At 41.6% G+C, this 22,841-nt stretch overlaps 1 protein-coding gene across 2 annotated transcripts in view; it reads right to left on the bottom strand.

The window, feature by feature from the left end:
* Positions 1–5,312: 5,312 nt before the first annotated feature.
* spp2 (secreted phosphoprotein 2) overlaps positions 5,313–22,841 on the bottom strand; it is a 30,474-nt gene continuing 12,945 nt past the window's right edge. Inside the window, exons 1-7 of one of the 2 annotated variants that reach the window (XM_048599015.1) lie at positions 8,472–8,575; positions 8,226–8,329; positions 7,901–8,029; positions 7,422–7,553; positions 6,854–6,893; positions 5,959–6,003; positions 5,313–5,559 (exon numbers count right to left, since the gene is read on the bottom strand). In XM_048599015.1, the coding sequence (XP_048454972.1) occupies positions 5,546–5,559; positions 5,959–6,003; positions 6,854–6,893; positions 7,422–7,553; positions 7,901–8,029; positions 8,226–8,329; positions 8,472–8,523 (516 nt within the window). In that variant the 5' untranslated portion in view covers positions 8,524–8,575 and the 3' untranslated portion in view covers positions 5,313–5,545. Of the gene's footprint in view, positions 5,560–5,958; positions 6,004–6,853; positions 6,894–7,421; positions 7,554–7,900; positions 8,030–8,225; positions 8,330–8,471; positions 8,576–22,841 lie in introns of those variants that run through there. The other variant, XM_048599016.1, reaches the window with a different exon arrangement.

Below are 22,841 nucleotides of genomic sequence, written 5' to 3'. Positions count from 1 at the left end.
TCAGACTGGAGCCCTCTGACCAGCAGTGTTCTGCAGGGATTGGTACTGGGTCTGCTTTTGTCTGTCACTTGTGTAAATAATGAGGGTGAGAACTTAGGAGTCAGAGTTAACAAGTTTGCATTTGACACCAAAATTGGTGGTATAGTGGACAGTAAAGAAGATCATCTAAGATTACAAAGGGATCTTCATCAATTGACCACTGATGGAGTTTAATTTGGATTTTTTTTCCCCTTTATTCATTAACGGGATGAGGGTATCACTGGCTAGGAGCATTTATTGCAATCTCTAATTGCCCAGAGGGCAGTTGAGAGTCAACCACATTGCTGTGGGTCTGGAGTCACATTTAGGTCAAGCTAAGTAAGGATGGCAGTTTCCTTCCCTAAAGGACATTAGTGAACCAGAGGGGTTTCTTCCTGACAATCGACAATGGATTCATGATCATCATTAGACTCTTAATTCCAGATATTTTTATTGAATTCAAATTCCACCTTCTGTCGTGTTGGGATTCAAACCTGGTTCCCCAGAACATTAGAGACAACAAGGTGCAGAGCTGGATGAATACAGCAGACTAAGCAGCATCATAGGAGCAGAAAGGCTGACGTTTCGGGCCTAGACCCTTCTTCAGAAATGGGGGAGGGGAAGGGGGTTCTGAAATAAATAGGGAGAGAGGGGGAGGTGGATAGAAGATGGATAGAGGAGATGATAGGTGGAGAGGAAACAGACAGGTCAAAGAGGCGGGGATGGAGCCAGTAAAGGTGAGTATAGGTGGGGATTTAGGGAGGGGATGGGTCAGTCCAGGGAAGATGGACAGGTCAAGGGGGCGGGATGAGATTAGTCGGTAGGAGATGGGGGTGCGGCTTGAGGTGGGAGGAGGGGATAGATGGGAGGAAGGACAGGTTAGGGAGGCGGGGACGAGCTGGACTGGTTTTGGGATGCGGTAGGGGGAGGGGAGATTTTGAAGCTTGTGAAATCCACATTGATACCATTGGGTTGCAGGGTTCCCAAGCGGAATATGAGTTGCTGTTCCTGCAACCTTTGGGTGGCATCGTTGTGGCACTGCAGGAGGCCCAGGATGGACATGTCGTCTGAGGAATGGGAGGGGGAGTTGAAACGGTTCGCGACTGGGAGGTGCAGTTGTTTATTGCGAACCGAGCGTAGGTGTTCTGCAAAGCGGTCCCCGAGCCTCCGTTTGGTTTCCCCGATGTAGAGGAGGCCACAACAGGTACAGCGGATGCAGTATACCACATTGGCAGATATGCAGGTGAACATCTGCTTGATGTGGAAAGTCTTCTTGGGGCCTGGGATGGGGGTGAGGGAGGAGGTATGGGGGCAGGTGTAGCACTTCCTGCGGTTGCAGGGAAAAGTGCCGGGTGTGGTGGGGCTGGATGAGGAGTGTGGAATGGACAAGGGATTCACGGAGAGAGTGGTCCCTCCGGAAAGCAGATAAGGGTGGGGAGAGAAAGATGTCTTTGATGGTGGGGTCGGATTGCAGATGGCGGAAGTGTTGGAGGATGATGCATTGGATCCGGAGGTTGGTGGGGTGGTACGTGAAGACGAGGGGGATTCTCTTTTGGTTCTTATTGCGTGGACGGGGTGTGAGGGATGAGTTGCGGGAAATGTGGGAGACACGGTTGAGGGCGTTCTCGACCACTGAGGGGGGGAAGTTACGGTCCTTGAAAAACGAGGACAACTGAGATGTACGGGAGTGGAATGCCTCATCCTGGGAGCAGATGCGGCGGAGGCGAAGGAATTGGGAATAGGGGATGGCATTTTTGCAGGAAGCTGGGTGGGAGGAGGTGTATTCTAGGTCGCTGTGGGAGTCGGTGGGCTTGAAATGGATATCAGTTTCTAGGTGGTTGCCCGAGATGGAGACAGAGAGGTCCAGGAAGGTGAGAGAGAGGTGTTAGAGATGGTCCAGGTAAACTTAAGGTTGGGGTGGAAGGTGTTGGTGAAGTGGATGAACTGTTTGAGCTCCTCGTGGGAGCACGAGGCAGAGCCGATACAGTCATCAATGTAACGGAGGAAGAGGTGGGGTTTAGGGCCAGTGTAGGTACCAAAGAAGAATTGTTCCACGTAACCTACAAAGAGGCAGGCGTAGCTTGGGCCCATGCGGGTACCCATGGCCACCCCCTTTGTCTGTAGGAAGTGGGAGGAATTGAAAGAGAAATTGTTGAGGGTGAGGACGAGTTCGACTAAGCAGATGAGGGTGTCAGTGGAGGGGGACTGGTCGGGCCTGCGGGATAGGAAGAAGCGGAGGGCCTTCAGGCCATCTGTATGGGGAATGCTGGTGTAGAGGGACTGGACATCCATGGTAAAGATGAGGTGTTGGGGACCAGGGAATTGGAAGTTCTGGAGGAGGTGGAGGGTGTGGGTGGTGTCACGGACATAGGTAGGGAGTTGCTGGACCAAGGGGGCGAAAGTGGAGTCCAGATAGTTGGAGATAAGTTCGGTGGGGCAGGAGCAGGCGGAGACAATGGGTCGACCAGGGCATTCAGGTTTGTGGATTTTGGGAAGGAGATAGAAGCAGGCGGTGCGGGGTTGGGGAATGATGAGGTTGGAGGCCGTGAGTGGGAGGTCACCTGAGGTGATGAGGTTGTGGATGGTTTGGGAGATGATGGTTTGGTGCTTGGGGGTGTGGTCATGATCAAAGGGGCGGTAGGAGGAGGTGTTGGAGAGTTGGCGTCTGGCCTCGGCGATGTAGAGGTCAGTGCGCCATACTACAACTGCGCCTCCGCTCCAATCCCAACCTCACCACAAAAGAGGATCTCTCTCCCCAGAACATTACCTGGGTCTCTGGATTAGCAGTCCAGCAATAATACCGCTTGGCCATCACCTCCCCAGGGGAGATAAATGAGAGGTATTGCATTTTGATAAAACAAACAAGGCAGGACTTATACATTTAGTGGGTAATGTTGTCCAATAGAGAAATCTAGAGATTCAGGTATATTTTTATTTCAAAGTTGCATCACACGTAGACATGGTGGTTAGGAAAGTGATTAGCATGCTTTCCTTCATTGCTCAGACCTTTGAGGATAGAAGTTGGAAGGTTATGTTGCAGGTGTACAGGACATTGGTGAGGCCACTTTAGGAGCACTGTAACCAGTTCTGGTCAGTCTGTTTTTGGAAGGATGTCATTAAATTAAGAGGGTGCACAAAAGATTTACCAGGGTGTTGTCAGTACTGGAGGGTTTGAGTTATAAGGAGAGGCTGGATAGTCTGGGACTTTTTCCATTGGAGCATAGGAGATTGAGGGATGACCTTATTAAGTTTTATAAAATCATGAGGGGCGTAGATAAGGTGAAAGGTAAAGGTCTTTTCTATAGGATGGCGGAGTTCAAAACCAGAAGGCATATTTTTAAGGCAAAAGGAGAAAGATTTAACCGAGACCTGAGGATCAACTTTTTCATACAGAGGCTGGTTTATATGTGGAGTGAACTGCCAGAGGAAATGGTTGATGCAGGTACGTTTACAAAATTTAAAAGACCTTTGAACAGGTACATGAATAGGAAAGGTTTAGAGGGTTATGGGCAAAACGCAGGCAAGTGGGATTAGTTTAGCTCAGAAAGCTTTCTTGGCATGGATGAATTGGACTGAAGGGCCTGTTTTTGCGCTGCATGACTAAGACTCTATCCTCCAGTGTCTAATTGACATCGAACAATGAATTACGTGAAAGAATGAAGAGACAAATTCATTTTGATGGAGAAGGGTCACACAGGGTTGACGAGCTTGGTACTAGAGAATGAGATACAAGCTGTAATTCAGTTATTGTGGGCTCTCTGTGTTCTTATGCTGTCAGAAATATCCTGTATTTTACATTTGCTGTCGTTATCACAAAGCAAAACTCAGGTCTTAAAGTGATTTTCCTGCAAGGGCTTTGCCTTTAGTTGTATATTTTCCTTGTGCTCAGTATTAAAGTCTCATTCTTACAAACAATGCTTTGCTCCTAATAAATTGGAATAAGAGCTCATGCACAAAACTTATGATATTGGAGCGTTACCCTGGGTGAGCTGAAACGTGTCCTGAACTACAGAGCAGGTTAATACTTGATACCAACACATGCAATAACAGTAGAGAATAGAGCAGCTTGCCCTGTTTTGACAGATATCTTTCCTTACACTTCCTCCTCTTCAAGATATACGATGTGACACATAACTAACTTTACAAATGACAGCGAAGTGGACTGTAGTTCTTATTGACATGTCTCAGGACTAATTTACTGCAATTTACACTAACAATGACAAGAAGTAGCACTCAAATATACAATACAACTGGGACAAGTCCCACTCCAGTTTCAGAAGTTGCTTCTGACGACGATGTTCATCATAGTCAACTTCAAACATCATCAATGGCATCTCCTCTGAGAAGATTGTCAAATTTTCTTAATATTTGATTATTGGACTGGTAAGGAAGAAAGTAATTTGGAATTTTATGCTTGCAAAGGTAAGTGTTACTTGTATTTGGGTTCAAAGATTCTCTCAGACCTGTTAACTAAAGGCAAGAGGGACAGCTAAGTACAGTCAGCTGTCCTGAATGTCCAGATTCCCATGTAGAGTGGTGGCAGATAATTCGCACACCAGTCAGAGTCCTGTCAGCCGTATGTGGCAATGATCGCTGGATAGTTTAATGTTTCTCACACTGAACACTCTGGTCACAGCTACGGAATGAGGATTCTAGAAAATGAAAACTGAGTCATGGATGAAATCACATCGTCCAATGGAAACTGCTCCTGAAAGGAAGAGCAACCCACAGAATGCGGGAGGAATGAAGTAGAAAACAGCCAAAAAATCTGGGATCTGAAGGGCCTCTAATGCAATGAAGAGGTGAAGACAGAAATTCTTTTTTAGTCCATGACCATTTGAGAATTTACTGCTTGGTTTAAACGTTTTCAAATTATTCCTCTGACTCTGGGACTGGTGTCTCTAACAGACTGGGCTTTGTTAAAACCAAATGCACACTCTAGAACTCATTTCCAACAGCAGAGAATTCAGCACCGCACAGAATTTGCAACTATCACAAGCTGCATGTATTCATTCTGAAAACACAATTCCTCAGATGGTTCATGAAACATTTAAATGTCATAGCCCAGGAATGATAGCTCCACTTTAATAAGGTTTTGCTGTATTGCTAATTAATCAACTCTCAACTCTGGACTTAAAACTGTGAAGTTCCAGTTTCCCAGCAGCTAGCAGTCGACATGAGGAATGTGGTCACAGTCTGTGACAAATTGGTTTGATTGCTGTGTCTCCCTGAACTCCCATCCAAACAGTGAAATAAGGAACAACATTGAGAGAAATTTCAGGAAACATTCTCTTTACAATTTTAATGTGATCCACAGAATACAAGACAACACACACCAAAAGACAGAACATTTACAAATTATAGAAACTTCCAGTTACAGTGAAATATACAGTCAGGAAGCCCAGGTTTACATATGAACAAGTAAAGTACAATCGATAACATCTTCTTTAATTGGAATGAGGTCTTGTGTTAACACCAAGCTCGGCTTTCCAAAAATTTCATTCCTGCTTAGTGTCGGGATCTAGAATCACCATAGTGTTCCTGGAATGAACAGAAGTGAACACAATAGTTATTATCACAGAATCCCGACAGTTGGAAACAGGCCCTATGGCCCAACAAGCCCATACCAATCCTCAGAACACCCACCCAGACCTATCCCCCAATAACCCACCTAATCTACACATCCCTGACCCCTGTGGGCAATTTAGCATGGCCAATCCACCTAACCTGCACATCTTTGGACTGTGGGAGGAAACTCACGCAGACACGGGGAGAATGTGCAAACTCCACACCGACAGTCGCCTGAGGGTGGTATCAAACCGGTTCCCTGGCGCTATGAGGCAACAGTGCTAACCACTGAGCCACGGTGGATGGATTGAGTTCAATTGATGATCATGATCGAGAGACAATTCTTGGCACAAAGTCCCAGTTTATACTCACGTTTGAAGCCTCCCGCAGTGACCAGTCTTTTGATTTGCTTCACACCTGCATTTAAAAATATCAGATTATTGGTTTATTGTCAGGAATCAATGAATCATTTTGTTATTTTTCTAAACTATTAGATTCTTCTGTGAATAACTGAATACTGTACTGCTATGTTTAAAAACACAGTGAGAAGTTAACTCCTTAAATTTTGGAGTCGGGATTCAGATACTCAGGACTGGAGTGGAGGGTCCCTCCTCAAATATCTCCTGTTCTCTAGCACAGCAATAATCAATCCAGTTGTGGGACAGTGGAGCTGTGGTGTTGGTGGATAAACTAATGGGGTGTGAGATTATTGATCGGTTTATATCTGGTGTATTCTCTCAAGAACACAGGAACTATTGAAAAGACAGGGAGTGCTGGAGAACCTCAGCCAGTCTGGCAGCACCTTTGGAAAGAGGAACAGATTTTACTCTTCTTCAAAGGTCATACTGGCCTTTACAGAGCAGTTCTGTATCTCGCTCCACAGACGCTGCCAGATCTGCTGAGATTCACCGGCACTTACTGTTTTTGTTTCTGGTTTTCAGAATCTGCATTATTTTAATTTTACACAGGAATTATTGTCTGGTAAGTATTGAACATGCAAAAGTTGATTCCATTACATTGTTCTAGTGTGAGATATTCTTCACGGGAAAAAGCAAACATCTCTACTTAAGTTCCTCCCAAAATCCTTTGATGAGCTGGCGAAGACTTGACAAGATTCATGTGTTTGTCTTCCATCCCCAGCTTATTCTGGGTGATATTAAATTCAATAAAAGCCCAGCACAGTGTTGTCACAGACTCCACTCTAACCAGAGAAATACATTTTGTTGTTGCCAATAAGGTTGTGGTAAAAATCCAAATTTATACTCACGTTTGTAGACTCCTGGGCGAGATGTTTTTCTGGTTTTCACCTGAATTAAAATCAAAATATTTTACTGTTTAGCCCTGGGATAGAAGTGATGTTTCTCTGAAGCATTAATTTGAGCATGATTCCCAATTCGATAACCCCTAAAAATTAAACGAGGAATTTTAAATTGTTAAATTTCTGGGATGTGGTGCAATGTTTCAGTGTGGAGTGGTGAAGGCTTCACCAAATATGTGGATAGTTTATGGTGTAACAATAATGAGTGCAGTCCTGGTTCAGTATGGTCATTGGTCAAAGTATTAAAGCAACGCAATGGACTGTGTCCTGTTAACCCTCAGATAATAAAGAGGAATTATTTCTTTGAACAGCAGCAAGCAGTAATAATATCTCTGCGCAGGTTTACTGCTGGTGCAAAGCAAGGAACAGCTCTGATTGTTATTTCATTGCAACAGGAGTTTGCCAAAGTAAGAGTTTGAAGATTCGAAATACAACTTCGAGCCTGACAAAATCTGGTCTAGAGTAAAGCGCAAAGTCAGAAATCCTATTGTCCAGATGAGTTTAGTTGTGAGGTTACCTCGATACTGTTTTCACTGGACTTGAAGGATCCACTTCTGCTGTCAAATGTCTTCAATCCCTGACACTCCACATCAACGTCAATAACTTCGTCGGCAAAATATTCAACATGGCTCTTGCAAAATCCTTTCGCCTGCCAAATGAGATGGGAGAGCATTGAGGTTATTGATCACAACAAGTTTGGCAATCACTTAGGCAGCTTTCATGATGTAATTTAGTGCACATTCTACTTTCTATCGTATATCCCAGAACGCACAATCCTTTCTACCATGTACTCAGTTCAGACAACCTCTCTACAATATAATCAATGGCACACAGTTGTTTCTATCAATATACATCCCCCTTTCTATGTGATATGTCAGTAAATATGACCTCTAATTCAGGTCACATTGCCCTTCCTATGATATAACTCAGTGTACATAATCTTTTCTGTGATATACATATGAGGGTTTGGATGCGACTATGTAACTAAGAACTTACTGCAGTCTTTTTGGTACGGAAGTGGCAGCTGGAATCATCGAATTCCAGTCCAGAATTCTTGGAGCAGACGGTTTCTTTCACAGAGAATGTTAAATCCACATTGTACGACAATTTTCCTGTGCGATAAATCTAATGAGAGAAAAACAGTTCATTAGAGTCTGATTGTGTCTGACTGTGTCTAGTATTCTTACTCTGGGCTTATTCACCCATCAGCCTAAGTGTAATAGAACATCCTGCTCCTGTTTAATAATCTGTGTGAATTGCACTCAGTAACATTGTTGTAGAGTTTAGAGAGTGAAACTGACTGAGACCGGGACACACTTACATCCTTCACTCTTCTCCTGGTTATCCCACACAGATTGCTGGTGTCAGTGATTTGGTTCAGTTTTAGAACAGACACTCTCAGAGCGTCCTTCGGGCTTGGTATTCCTGTTGAAAGAAAAGGAAAGTTGTACGAAACATTCTGGAGTTCTTCAGTGAGTTATTTTTACACATTGGTGATATCTCAGCGAGTGAGCCTCATTGCCAATAACTCGTTGCTTGATGAGGTGCCGCTCTTTCTGGTACCTACCTGAGCAGTGGAGAATCTGCACTGCAGCAATGGTGAGGAGGAAAGCTTTCATTCTGCCTCTTGTGTGATCAGCTGGCTGCTTTCTCAGAGTAAAGGAGCTGCTTCTCTCTCTTGCTCTGCCCTTTCCTTGCTGCGTTCAGTCTTTATATCCTGTGTCTCCACTACATTCAAACACTGACTCATATTTACTCAGTTCGGTCCTGGGCAGGGAAAGCTGCTGCCAAGTGGCTCTAATATAGGCAGAACTTCCTCTAAACACCATCATCGTGTTTAAGTTTGATGGCCATAGGTTAGTTCAGAAATCTTTCAAGATTCTTGTCCTTATCACAGTAAGAAGAGATGAGAAATGATTATATAGTTGATATGTTCCTGAAATAATAATCTAAATGATTTGTCCAATTGTCCAATTTCGTGAGACCAAATCTCACTGTGGCATCTGGGAAAGTTTATGTTTGATTAATTGGATAAACCTGGAATATCATATTGAAACTATTATATTGTCTCCAGATCCATCCAGTTCACTAATATTCTGTTACGATGGAGATCTGGTTCTCTGACTGATACGTGCATTCTGACCCACAGGAATGTGATTGGCACTTTAGTTCCGTTTGAATTGGCATGAGTGCAACTCACAGTAATTAGTACTGTTGATCTTTCCAATAATCCACAAATCCTGGGGATGAAGAAAAAAGCAAATTTGTACAAATCCACACTCCCTTTTCTGTACTGAACATGGATCTAAAGAGGCTGATTTTTCTTCTGTGTTCATGAAAATTGCGGTCTATAAATGGCATGAATGTTTTGTATCCTGCAATAGATGGCACTCATTTAGCCTGAAATTACACACAGAAGACTCACCCAGCTACTTCAAGGGGATGGAATTCTAATGCCTCGATGTCCTGACAGTGTACGACAATAAGCAGGACATGTTCCTCACGAATACCACTTATAACATCAAGTTCACACTGATCAGTTCAAAGCTCCTCCATGTCTGTTAATTTTATAATATTGTTAAAGATTGGTTTCTATGTGGAATTTTTGCATTTTGTTCAAAGGAATAAGGAGGCCACTCCTTGACTGGAAAGTGAGGGACAGATTTTCCAAATGGACATGGTAATCAGATTGTGAAATACTGAGTTTATTTTTTTTGGTGGAAGAATAGTTTTCTTGACTCCACACTCTTCTTGTGTGGCCTTTTGGTGGATTGGGAAACCCTTGCATGCAAAACAAATGCATCCATTCTCTTCCCAGGACATTGTGAGGACCACAGGAAACTTTTAGTTCCATTCTGCAAACAAATGTCAAATACTGTCATAGGTATTGGAAGCCCTGAAAACATAAAGTTCCTTCATGGGTTCATGATCGTGGCTGAAAGTCTGATGGTGAATCAAAAACATTCAGTCAGATAATTGTTAAATGTTTGGACACGTTCAAATGTATAGTTAGATGCTGCATTGTAACTGTAAATGCTTTTAATGCAATGATTCATCAGAGGGATTTCTCCTGCAAAAGTATATTCTTCCTTCAAATATTGTCGGAGATTACAGGACGTTTACAATTATCAACCATGCCATTATGCATTAAATGTGCAAGAAAATGACTAATCTTCCTTTGCTGTCATATTTTGTGCTGTGATTCAAATTGGTTGTTAAACCATGACTTGATTTTGTATGCATAGGAAATCCTTGCTCTTTTAGTGAGAGCTCAGCTGGTAGAGTCGAGTACTGTAGTGGAGTAGTTACTGGCCATCGTTAGGTCACTGGTTGCCCTTTCCATTAATTGACAGGTATTCTGCTTCAAATAGAAATGCTTCAAGCTCTGTTGCTAGAAGATTTTCTTATGGAAGCTATAACCAGTATGAATTCTTAGTTTGATCTCTAAAGCTAAAATAAAGGATACGCTTACAGTGATAGAAGAGGAATGGGTAAAGATTCATGTGCAATGTTAACACCAGCGTGATCCTGTCAAACCAGTGGCATCAAGCAGCCCATGCAATGCTGGAGATAATGGGAATGGTTGGTAAACTTTAAACTGTTTGGAGTCAACCACGGAACAAAGGAAGATGACTGTGGTGGTTCGAGGTCAGTCATCTCAGCTCTTTGACATCTCTGCAAGAGTTCTTCAGGGTAGTATCCACAGCCCATCAATCTTCAGTTGCTTCATCAATGACCTTATTAGGTCAGAAGTGAGCGTGTCCGCCGATGATTGCACAACGTTCAGCACCATTCATGACTCCTCTGATATTATCTGTGCCCATGTGCAACAAGAGCTGGACAACGTCCAGGTTTGATCTGAAAAGTCACAAACAACATTTGTGCCATACAAAAGCCATACAATGGCCATGTTCAACAAGAGAGAAGCTAATCATTACCCCTTGACATTAATGGCATTGCCATAACTGGATTGCCTGCTGTCAACTTCCTGGGGGTTTTCCCATTGTCCAGAAATTAATTGGACTAGCCATAGAAACAGTGTGATTACAAGAACAGATCAGAGGATTGGAATCCTGCAGTGAGTAACCCACCTCCTGGCTTCTCAATGCTATTGCACCATCTGCAAAACACAAGTCAGGAGTGTAATGGAATATGACCCACTTGCTTTGATCTGTGCAGCTCCAACAACACTCAAAGGACTTGGCACTACCCAGGACAAATCAGTCCAACTGATTAGCATCCAATTCACCAAAATCAACATTCACTCCCTTCACCACAGATGCACAGTAACAGCTTTGTGCATTATCTACAAAATTGACTGCAGTAGCTCACAAAGGCTCCTCTGACAGCACCTTCCAATCTGCAACCTCTACCACCTAGAAGGATAAGGACAGCAGATGCACGGGAACACCACCATCAACAAAATCCCCTCCAAGCCATACACCATTCTGACTTGGAACTACGTCACCACTGTTGTGGGCACAAATTCCTGGAACTCCCCTGCCAACAGCTCTGTTAGGTCTACCTAGACCGCAATGACTGTTGCAGCTCAACATAGGAGCTCACCACCACCTTCTCCAGGGCAATTACAGATAGGCAACAAATGCTGGCCCAGCCAGCAATGTCCACATTCTATGGCCAAATGAAAAGAAAGAATGGAACCTTCTCGTTCCTTTTCCTCTGTTGCACTAATGTTGTCCTTGTATAATTGCTGTGTCAAACAATAACCTCGCCATTTCTTTTAGCTTGACTTCAGGTTTAATCAGTAGATGTTCCTCCACAATGTGAGTAAGTGGGTGAACTGCACGACAGCAGCCAGAATGGTCTTCACAATTCAGATGTTGTTGAGAGGCTGTATAGAGTCCTTGATCAGTTTTAAAAGGGCCTACTCTTGCTGTGGGAGATCAAAATCAGGTGGATGAGTAGTGCAGTCTCCAATGAGAACGTGCTTTCTCCTTCCAGTCCTGCTACAGAATCTCTGCTGTTCCTCCTCGGAGTGGTGGGTTTAATCATATGGCACGAGGGACGGCGTACTATTGGTGGATTCTGGAGGGCATTGATTAAGAAGGGGAGACATGAGTTTCAGTAAACTTTCTCCAATAGCTTCCTGTTACAAGTACCCTACTGACCTGGGTGGGTGTGGAGATATTTACACTGGACTAGAAGTGGTTTGAACAATACCTGCGATGATGTGCTTTGTTGAGTTGAGTTGCACATTGAGAAGTTGGTGCAAACATTCTGCATCTCTGCATTCTGCAGATGAGTATGTGATGGCGTGTATGATGAAGAACAAAGGTTCTTAGGGTCTTGGCCTGTGATTCCCATGAAGTATTGCCCAGTTTATTGAGGAGGCTGTTGTGGATCGTAACTTTTTCTGAACTCTTGATGAAGTGGTACATGTACATGAGGTTCTGTCAAAGGTATAAACAGGGAGAGCAATGTGCTTCAGACTCTGGTTATGTTGGTGACGTTCAGTTCCCCCTTAATGCTGCATCATGAAAATGGAATGTGATAGAGACTGTTTTACTGGTGCTTGTCTTTAGGCTGGTAATGTTTCAGCATACCCACTGCAGCAACCATTAGCAACAGCCTGCCCTGGGGAGGCCAATGATTTTCCAGGCGAACTGAATGTAATTGCACACTTGAGGAATCCCTTACCCCAGAATCAATAACAGCCAGTGAAGTGATCAATCCCGAATACCAATTCTCAATACCAGCTTGGCTTCAGTGGCCGAGCACCAGGTTTGAACCCAGACTGCCCTGGTGTTTTAGTCCAACTACCAGGGTGGGGATGAGTTTGCTCTTCATTTTCATCAATCTGATCCCAACCAGTTCCAACTGGCTTAATGCAACAAAGCAGAATCTTAAAAGAAACTATTGAGAGATCACAGCAATGTATCCATGACAGCAGAAGCTATTCAGTTCCACATGTGTAGCAATAACATCAGGAGCTTGTTTGGACCAGGGGCTTGTTGACACTTGTGGAGAATTTCGTGGTTGAGGTTTCCTGCTTCCGGGCTTCACGAGGTGGGTCCATTGGCAGGTTTTGTGGGGGAAGGGCAGCTGCAAAAGACTTGAGAGAGGAAAAACATGAATCGCTGGTCAATATTTATTCCTCATGTAAGATAATTGATTCTGTGGTCATCTAATCATTGCTGTTTGTGGGATCTTGCTGTGTGTATGTTGGCGAGTGTGCTTCCCTACATATCAATAATGACCCCACTTCAAAAAAATTGCAGTTGGCTTTGGGACAACTTGAAGTTGTGAAATATTGGCTTCCTTCTTCATCTGTGTCAGTGAAAAATGAACAGTGATCAAGCATTGGAAATTTCCTCAGTTAGCAGATGCTGGTTGGAATGCACTTGCTTAAATAGGGCTTCAACCCAAGTTAAGACTGTCAATTCGAAGAAAGAAAAAGCTTATATTTGCATCAGGTTTTTCACAACATTTCAACAAAATACTTCTTTCGAAATGCAGTCTCTGTCAGAGGGAACACTGCAGAAAATTTGCTCATCGCAAAACCCCCAAAAACAGCAATATAGTTATACCAGATCACTAGCAAATTTTTTGATATGGACTGAGGGATAATTATAGGTCTAGACACTAGGATAGCTCCCTTGTTCTGCAAATAGAATTGCACATTTTTGGTGGAGGACAGTAATGTCGTGAGTTCTTTTTAAGATACTGAAAACGCATGTATTTACTAAAAGGATGAGCCACAAAGCCCACGGTTTGACCTAAAGATTTTTAATTACACAAAAATCAAAGAACATGAATTTTAACAATGACTCTTTCTCTTAAATTGGGTTGATTAGCTCACTTGGCTGGATGGTCGCTTTTCAACGCAGAGTAAAGCTACCAGCATGGCTTCAATTCCTACACTGGCCGAGGTTACCATGCGGGACCTCTTTCATAACCTCTCCCTTTGCCTGAGGAATGGCAACCCTCAGGTTAAATCACCAGCAGTCATCTCTCTCTAATGAGAGAGCAGATCTATGGTCTACTAGGATTATGGCAATTTTACCTAAATCTGGGGTGTATACTGGAAGAAACATTTCCCTTTGATAGAGTGAGTAATGACTGGGGTGGGGGGTTGCGTAGTGCTTAGATTTAAGTTAAGATGCAGAAGGTTTAGAGGTGACGTGAGAAAAAAACCTCTTCGCCCAGAGGGTTATGAGAATCTGAAGCTCACTGCCTGTCAGAGTAGTAGAGGCAGAAACCCTCAAAATATTTAAGAAGTATGTAGATGTGCACTTGTGATGTCCAGGCATGCAAGTCTCTGGGCTAAATGCTGGAAAATGGGATTAATATAGACTTGATGCATCAAATGTCTTGTTTCTGTGCTGCAGGTCTCTATGACTGTATGATTTATATTAAGGATAATAAAAATACAAATTAATACAATTACTGTTGTCCAAATCAAATGTTTTAACTCCATATTGCTTCCAGAACCATTAGGCTTGCACTGCAAAATTCTTAAGTCAGCTGTTTGTCTAAAAATTGGTCTAAACATTGATTCAGAGATTCATATGATTGTTGCGATGTTTTGAGTCTTTGGTCGTTTCAAACAGTACTCCTCAAACGATCCTAAATTTGTAAATTCCCTGTTAAATGTAGTCGCCTCAGATCAGAATTCTTCTGATTCTAATATTCCTTAACACTAGAATTTTACATCTAAAATTCTCTTTGCTGATCTTGTACTTCAGCTAACAAGAGTTTTATTTCTTTTAACCAACTCCCAGAACTTCAATGGATTTTTTGTGGAAGAAGTTTCTTTTACCCAGCTTGTTCTAAACTTTAAAACTCAATTCCTTGAGCCCAAAAACAGCCCTTTAATTTGCTAGTGTTAACCTTATTCCTCATGATCATTTATCTCCCAGGAAACCTGTTCACGCAATCATTTACTGGAAACCAGTGGTTCTTTACCAGGAAAGGGATCATGACCCGAAACCACAGCAAGGTGAAGAATGTCAGGCTTGGACCACTCTGCATGCATTTCTCTCTTCTTCATGTGTCCATATGCATGTGCAAGTGTATCTGCCTGACACTGTCTAAACTTTGCTGTTTACGTGCAGTGAGGTATATCTGCAAGTCTCTGCCCACAGTGTGCTATTTATACCCCATGAGCTGTAACATCATTAGAAGGTTGCTGAAAGGTCCTAAATGCCTTTAACAACACTCCTCCTCGAGATTCTTTGCACCTGTCATAAACATTGATTAATATTTATATTCATTCTCAAATTAGCTCTCTTGATTACTACTTTTAACACATTTACTGAACATTTTTTTCCTTATAGATAACAAGGTGTAGAGCTGGATGAACACAGCAGGCCAAGCAGCATCAGAGGAGCAGGAAAGCTGACGTTTTGGGTCTGGACCCTTCTTCAGATATCTCCCATACATCTCCATGTCTTTGATTTGATTTTGCTGTTGTTGGAAGGTTGTCCAGGAAAGTCTATAGAAAGGTATGGAAACTATTGAGGTAAAATGAGAGAGATTGTTTTTCTCTTCCATTCAGCCAGCAGTACTTGTGAAGGGATATGTGTTCATGTAACTGCAGGAATACATGCAGAATTTAGATTGGTTCTGGGTGATTGCACTCATTTCCCAAGAAAAGGGTGATAAAATTTGCTCACAAGTAGTTGTTTTTCAGATAAAGAAACTTGTCTCTTTGCAGTACTGATGTGTTCGTCAAGTTTTTTGTTCCAAGACATGAATGTACATGTTGGTCTGGGAATGAATTGATTTGATGCTTGCTATGTTCTTCACATCTTTAAGAAGTGACCACTTTTCCTATAATGAGTATAGTGTACAGCTGCATATTTTTGTCATCATTGATGTGACATTTTAGAACCAAATCTGTAGCAAGACACTGTAGCAGTAGATTGCTTAGGATTTTACATAAATGCTGTCATATGCAGTATAATGTTCGGAAGACAACATTCTCCTCTGGTTGAATGCTCTAGTGTGCTTTAAGCAGCCATCACACTACATTGTGTTGTATGTATCTTTTGTGTTAACTTGAACTTTTACTATATAATTTTTCTTGAAGATTCTTCCAGACTCTGCACCCTGTGCAGTTTTGATTGTTCTTTCTGGAGCTAGATCCTCTTTTGATTGAAGAAGTTTAATAACTGATTTATCTAAGAGACCAATGATGATTTTGCCACACATGAGCTCTAGCGGTATCTATGCTGCATGGTTCACTAGTATATATACATCATTAATGAAGTTATCTATAGACACTCCTGGCTATTATTATCTGCTACTGAAGCATGATCTCAGCAGTATCCTATTTGTTCTTCAAATGAAATATTGATCAAAACCTGTCAAAAGGAAGTCAAAAGTAATTTATTCCTCAACAGTCTGTTGTTTCTGTAACACATGACTTCTGCATTTAATTTAATATCCATCCAAAAGTTTAGGAGATGTGCTTTCCACATTTGCCAATGCGTGGATCTATGAAATAGATCAGAAACTTTGATTTTTTTTATGTTATAAAGATTGGTACAGGGGAATTTTGTTGCATTGTTTGTTTGTTGAAAGGTATTTGAAATTGCTGATTATTTTATTGATGGAATGATGATTGTTAGGATGGTGATGTCCTTGTACAACACTCATTTTGTTGTCATGTAAATTAGCAGATTAAAGTTGTTGTTGAATCTTTGTAAACATTGTTAATGCAATATTAAAACTGAAATTTGTTAAAGTCCCTACTGTTTTAAAATCTGTTTCAATGTAAAGTTCAGTTTTCATTTGATGGCTTTGATGTCAATATGATGTCTTCAGAGAGATAAATGAAAATATTCCTTTCCCAAGATAGTGAACGATTTCCAAAAGATCAATGGGTAGAAACTTTCTCAAAATGGCTTCAATCACTAAAGACTCAATGATTTTTGACTGTATCAAAGATGGCTGGCTTGATGCAATTTTGACCAGTTTTTTTTTGTCTACTTAGAGATAGTTTTACACTGAATTCAACGCCATGTGATCATTTTGGCACTCTTTTTCTGTATTTCAATTTGCTGCTTAAAGTTGCTAAAAAAAATCTTAGTTCCTGAATAAAACTTTTATTTGTAGCTTAAATCTATCAAAATAGTAAAGGTTCCGAAGAAGGGTCACAAGATGTGAAATATTAACTCTGATCCCTCCATAGATGCCATCAGGACTGCTGAGTTTTCCCAACAATTTCTGCATTGGTATGTTTCAGGTCTCTAGCATCTGCAGTTCTTTGTTTTATTTTAGATTTTAACTAACTTCATTGTTACGATTCTGAAACATTGATTTGCAGCAAATGATTCTAAATCTAGATTTTTTCAATCAATTTACTTGATGCCTATTTTTGCAGAATTTTCTTAGCTTGCTTGTTAACTTTGTTGTTAGGTAAATAGTTTAGAAATTGTTAAACAATTGTTGAAAGTCTGAACCTTGCTTAGGTTTTTGGGTGGAAATGAAACGTTATTTGTGCCATCCCTTAATAGATCAAATCTGCCTCAGCAGTTGACTAATTGATCTTTTTCAGTGGGTGTTCAGTCCAGAGTTATCACCTTAATTTCTAGTGGAGTTTTTACTCATCTCACTGCTTTTAAACAGTTTGTTTCACCCATTACTGGCTGTAAAAAAGGCTAGTGTTCAAACTTACTATTGTAAATGGTTTCCCTGCAGGAAATTTCTCTTTAAGTTTGTTCCCTCACAGCAGCTCCTCAGCTCTGCCACTTTTCATGTTGCTAGCTGGTTTTAAAACTACACTAGTGACATTTAAAAAAAAAGTTATCATTGAGTTCTTCTCTTCTCCAAATGATATCAGGTTTGCTTCGATCTTCATTGCTGCCATAATTGTCTAAATGATGGAGTCACTGCACCATCTTTTAGGTATTATCCCACATCAATGAGTTTGGGTTCAGTATAGACAAGTTGAGGAGAAAACGACATCAAGAGCTATCTTCAGGCTTAGGAACTATTTATAATGCAGTTTTTAACATATTAAGACTAAATACCACATTACTTGGTGTGCAAAGATATAACAGGCTCTAATCCTACTGCTATATTATTGAAAACTGTTTCATGAACTGCACTGCCTAATCCTCGTCTGACCAATACAGGGTCTCTGGATTAATAGTCTAGTGGTAATAGACAAGGACACCGCCTCCCCCTAGTGGTTAATGAAGACGTATGGAGACAACAGTGATGTGGAGATGCAAGCTTTGACAGGGGTGGACAGGTCACAACTAAATAAACCTAAGATGCTGTTAAATCTTTAATCCATTAGAAGGTTTTAATTGATTAATATGTATATGTAAATCCCCAAAATCCTTTCAAAGGTTTGTTTAGTACATCCTCATCAATGGTGTGAACCTTTGATCTTTTACTTATAAATTCTGTGTCGGATACTACCTCTCTCACTAACACCTGAAGAAGGAGAGATGCTCCGAAAGCTTGTGTTTTCAAATAAACGTATTGGACTGTAACCTCATGTCGTGTGATTTCTGACTTCGGAGACAACAGATCACCCTATTGGTCCATTCAGTATTTCTGTTCCATGTAACTCTCTTCACATCAGCATATCCTGCCATTTAGTTCCCCACATGTACTTATATGGCTTCTTCTTGCATACAACTATGCAATTCATCTTAAGCACTTCTTGTGGCAGCTGGTTACATATATTTATTATGTTCTGGGTAATGACGTTTCTTCCTAATAGATTTATTGATGACTATCTTATGCTTATGATCCATAGTTTTGGTCTCACCCACAAGTGGAAATGTTTTCTCCACATCAACCTCCAAAAATTTTCATGATTTTAAAGGCTTCAATCTACACTTGGTTCCCTGCCTTTTCAGTATTTCCTGATAGGTTTTAACCTCTCAGTTCTAGTTTATTATGTTCTACAGAGTTGGAGGGTTTGATCTATAGGGAGAGGCTGAATAGGCTGGGGCTATTTTCGCTGGAGCATCGGAGGCTGAGGGGTGACTTATAGAGGTTTTTTAAAATCATGAGGGGCATGGATAGGGTGAATAGCCAAGGTCTTTTCCCAGGTTAAGGGAGTTCAAAACTAGAGGGCATACGTTTAAGGTGAAGGAGAAAGATTTAAGAAGGACCTGAGGGGCAATGCTTTCACATAGAGGGAGGTGCGTTTATGGTACAAGCTGCCAGAGGAAGTGGTGGAGGCTGGTACAAGTACAAAATTTTAAAGGCATCTGGATGGATACATGAAAAGGAAAGGTTTAGAGGGATATAGGCCAAATGTTGGCAAATAGGACTAGATTAATTTCGGATAAATAGACGAATTGGACCGAAGGGTCTGTTTCCATGATGTACATCTCTATGACTCTATTACTCTTTAACCATTCTGGTGAATGTTTTACCAACCTTCTAAGTGATTTTATATTGTTTTTGTAATATAGACATCAGTCCTATGCACAATGCGCCAGGAGTATTCTCACTAATATTTGATACAAGTTTAACGTAACTTCTCTGTTACACAGTTCTATGCCTCCAAATAATGAGCCAAGCACTTTATTTGCTTTTTTTTTGTGGCCTTATCAACTTTCATCGCATCATTTTAGTGATTTGTGGATCTATCCAGAAACCCCTCAACCTGCTATCAGCATATCCCCACCCCCACCGATTCAGACATTGCAATTTTCCAAGGAGTATTTGACCTGCTCATTTTTCTTTGAAATTATGTTGCCTCATGCTTAAGCATATTGAAATTCATGTGCCAATTGTCTGCTATTTCTAAACTTTTATTAAAATGAAATGTTGTGTTTTATATTCCTTCTCTGTAACCAAATTGACCAGTTTCTTGACATTTCCAAGCATCGAAATTACGGCCAGGATTTTCCATTTTGGAGTTAAAATTTGGCATCGTTTATCTTAGAAGACCTTCCCTTATTGAGATTTGGGTGGTTGAGGTGCAATGCTGTCACCAATCCTCCTGGTGAGTCTTAACAAGAAGCAGCATTTGTCTAATATAACAAAGTAGTCTATCACATGAATGCCATGCGTACAAGCTACATTGATTAGTTGGACATAATTACTTAAGACTGTCAGGAGCCAGAGTCAACGGGTTGAATTTTCCAAGGAGTTGCAATCTCACTTCATTTTTATCAAAGGAGAGAGTTCTGAATTTCTGACAGGGGATTTTGATCAGGGATGCTTCAGAAATGTGAAGTCATACTTCCATTTTGACAGTTCTCTCATAGTGCAGAATAAAACCTAAAGAACAGCAGATGCTGCAAATCAGGAATTAAAGCAGAAGTTGCTGGAAAAGCTCAGCAGGTCCTGAGGCATCTGTGAAGAAAAAATCAGTTAATGTTTTGGGTAAGGGTCACCGGACCCGAAACATCAACTGTGATTTTTTCTTCACAGATGCTACCAGACATGCTGAGCTTTTCCAGCAACTTCTGTTTTTGTTCCTCTGATGGTGCAGAGTCGTCAGAAGAAGATAAACCACACCCTCCCCTTCTCACAGCATGTCAGCTGCCTTATTTTGGAACTGAAAGATCGAGAGTCACAGACGGCCATTTTGACTGTTGCTGTCAAATGGTAACTACATCAGCTAAGTGTGAGGTTAGGGTGCCAAGGGTGTAGGGAGATAGGATGCCAAGTAAGTAGGGAGTAGGGTGGTGAAGGGGTGAAGGATCCAGGCATCTGTCATGAGGTGAAGAGGTGGGGACAGTTCCAGAACGGGGGAAGTAGCACCAGGTCCAGTATGGATGAAGGGGAGTCAGGTCTGGGTGCTGTAAGTTATCTGATGTGATGTTATTGGGGTTTGTGTGAGGTAAGTATATGGTCAGTTGAATATTTAATTTGGAGTTAAACCACTTAATAGCCTAATTTTCCCTGAATAACTATTTTACTTAATTTCATCGGAATCCCCTCTGAATTCTTCGCTTTGTATAAAGACTTTCAGTGGGTTCCAGGTGTTGAAGAGTTACCCAGTAAGAATCTTCAATTTCCAGGACAACTCCTTCACAGTCTGCTACAATGTGCTTGATTCTTCTCCCAAGGATTGTGGTGTGTGATCTCGATAGATTGGGCAGACAGCTTCAACAGGAGCTCTTTCAGAACAACTAACTCACATAGCAGGCTTCATTTCCATCATGGCTTTTGGCATGTTTTTGCACACGGCTATGCAATTCTCCACTCACATTGTACGCAAGTAAATTGGAGTGCAAGTGAAATGGTGAAGCATATGTAGCTGGCAGGAGGTTATGACTCCTGCTGGGACCTTTCTGAGTTGGAGATTCTGATGGTATCCTGAAAGGCTAGTTTGGCACCTCCTGACTCATTGGCAAGCCTAAAGCTACAATAAAACCTTTGTTGGCACCTCCTGGGATGTCACAGAGCAATACTAGATGGACACAAGATTTAGCGATGCTTTGTTAAAGGTTATGCTCCTGGCTGTCCAGATCAGCAGAGAGGTTGTCTTCCCAAGTGATTGCTGAGAAAATCCCTCCCAGATGTACTCTCCCCAATCTATTTACCACCCTGCCATCTGCAACATGCCTCTATCCCAATTCTCTCCACTTTACAACACCTCTGGACCAAGCCCCAGTCATGAGCCATAGCACGGATGACACTCTGGACAAAGCCCTCATCAACCCTGGACTGACTACAGGTCAAGATCAGGCATGATCTTATCAGATAGCCTCTTCCTGCTCCAAATTCTTATGTTTATATTCGGAATCCACCGGCCATTTTGCACACCACTAATTTCCCAGTCATGTCAGTAATTTGCCGTCAGTTCTGTGGGCTTCTATCTCAGTTAGCAGTCTCTTGTGTGGGACATTTTCAAATGCCTTCTGGAGGTCCATATAAACAACACCCACAGTCATTTCCCTGTCTGTTAACTTAGTCATCTCTTTGAAAAAATTGATTGAGGTTTGTCGGGCATGACCTACATGTCATGAATTCATACTGGTTCTCCCTGATTGACTGAAAATTTTCAAGGTGTTCAGATACCCCAAACTTGCTTGTAGATTCCAACAAATTCCCCATCACAGATATTAGGCTAACTGCCCTTGAATTCCCTGGCTTCCCTCTTCCACCCTTCCTAAAAAAACGCAGAGATATGAACAATTTTCCAATCCTAGGGAAGATTCCAGTATCTATGGAACTCCAAAAGATTGTAGCTAGGATACCTACAATATGCCCCCCTACTTCCTTTAACACTCTTGAATAGAAGCTGTCAGGCCCTGGGGATTTGTCACTCTTTAATTCCATCAATTGCTTCATTACTGAAGTTTTGCTTACGTTAATTTTATTCACTCCCTGTTTCCAATCTACTATTAATTTCTTCAGGACTTCCAGGATATTATCCTTCTTTCCTATTGTAAGTACTGAGACAAAGTAATAATTCAACATGTCTGCCAAATTTCCCCATAGTCGTTGAATAATTGCCTGAGAAATGCAAAATAGCATTTTACTATTCTTGCACGGGAGATGGACATCACTCCTTAATTGTCCTTGACGAGGTGGTGTTAAGATGTCTTCTTTAACTCTGTTGTATACTTTAACTGTTGCAGTCCATTCAGTTTTGATTTTTCTGTCAGTCTGATACAACTGAGTGACTTTCTTGGCCATTTTTGACAGCTGTAAAGAGTAATGTGCTTTGCTGAGGGACATGGAGTGACACGCAAGCCAGACAAGATAAAATGGTAGATTTCTTTCCCTGAAGGATATTTGACTATCAACAATTTTTCAAATCCAGATTTTATTCATAGAATTTAAATTCCATGAGCTGCCGTAGTGGAATTAATCCATTCCTCCCAGAACATTAAGCCTGGCCTTTGGATTATTGATCCATCAACATTAACACAACTCCATTGCCTTCCAGAGATAGTAGGAACTGCAGATGCTGGAGAATCCGAGACAACAAGGTGCAAGGCTGGATGAACACAGCAGGCCAAGCAGCATCATAGGAGCAGAGAGG

This window comes from Rhincodon typus, chromosome 7 (assembly GCF_021869965.1).
Source record: "Rhincodon typus isolate 14 chromosome 7, sRhiTyp1.1, whole genome shotgun sequence".
Classification (NCBI taxonomy): domain Eukaryota; kingdom Metazoa; phylum Chordata; class Chondrichthyes; order Orectolobiformes; family Rhincodontidae; genus Rhincodon; species Rhincodon typus.
This window is presented reverse-complemented; position numbering and strand designations above follow the sequence as displayed.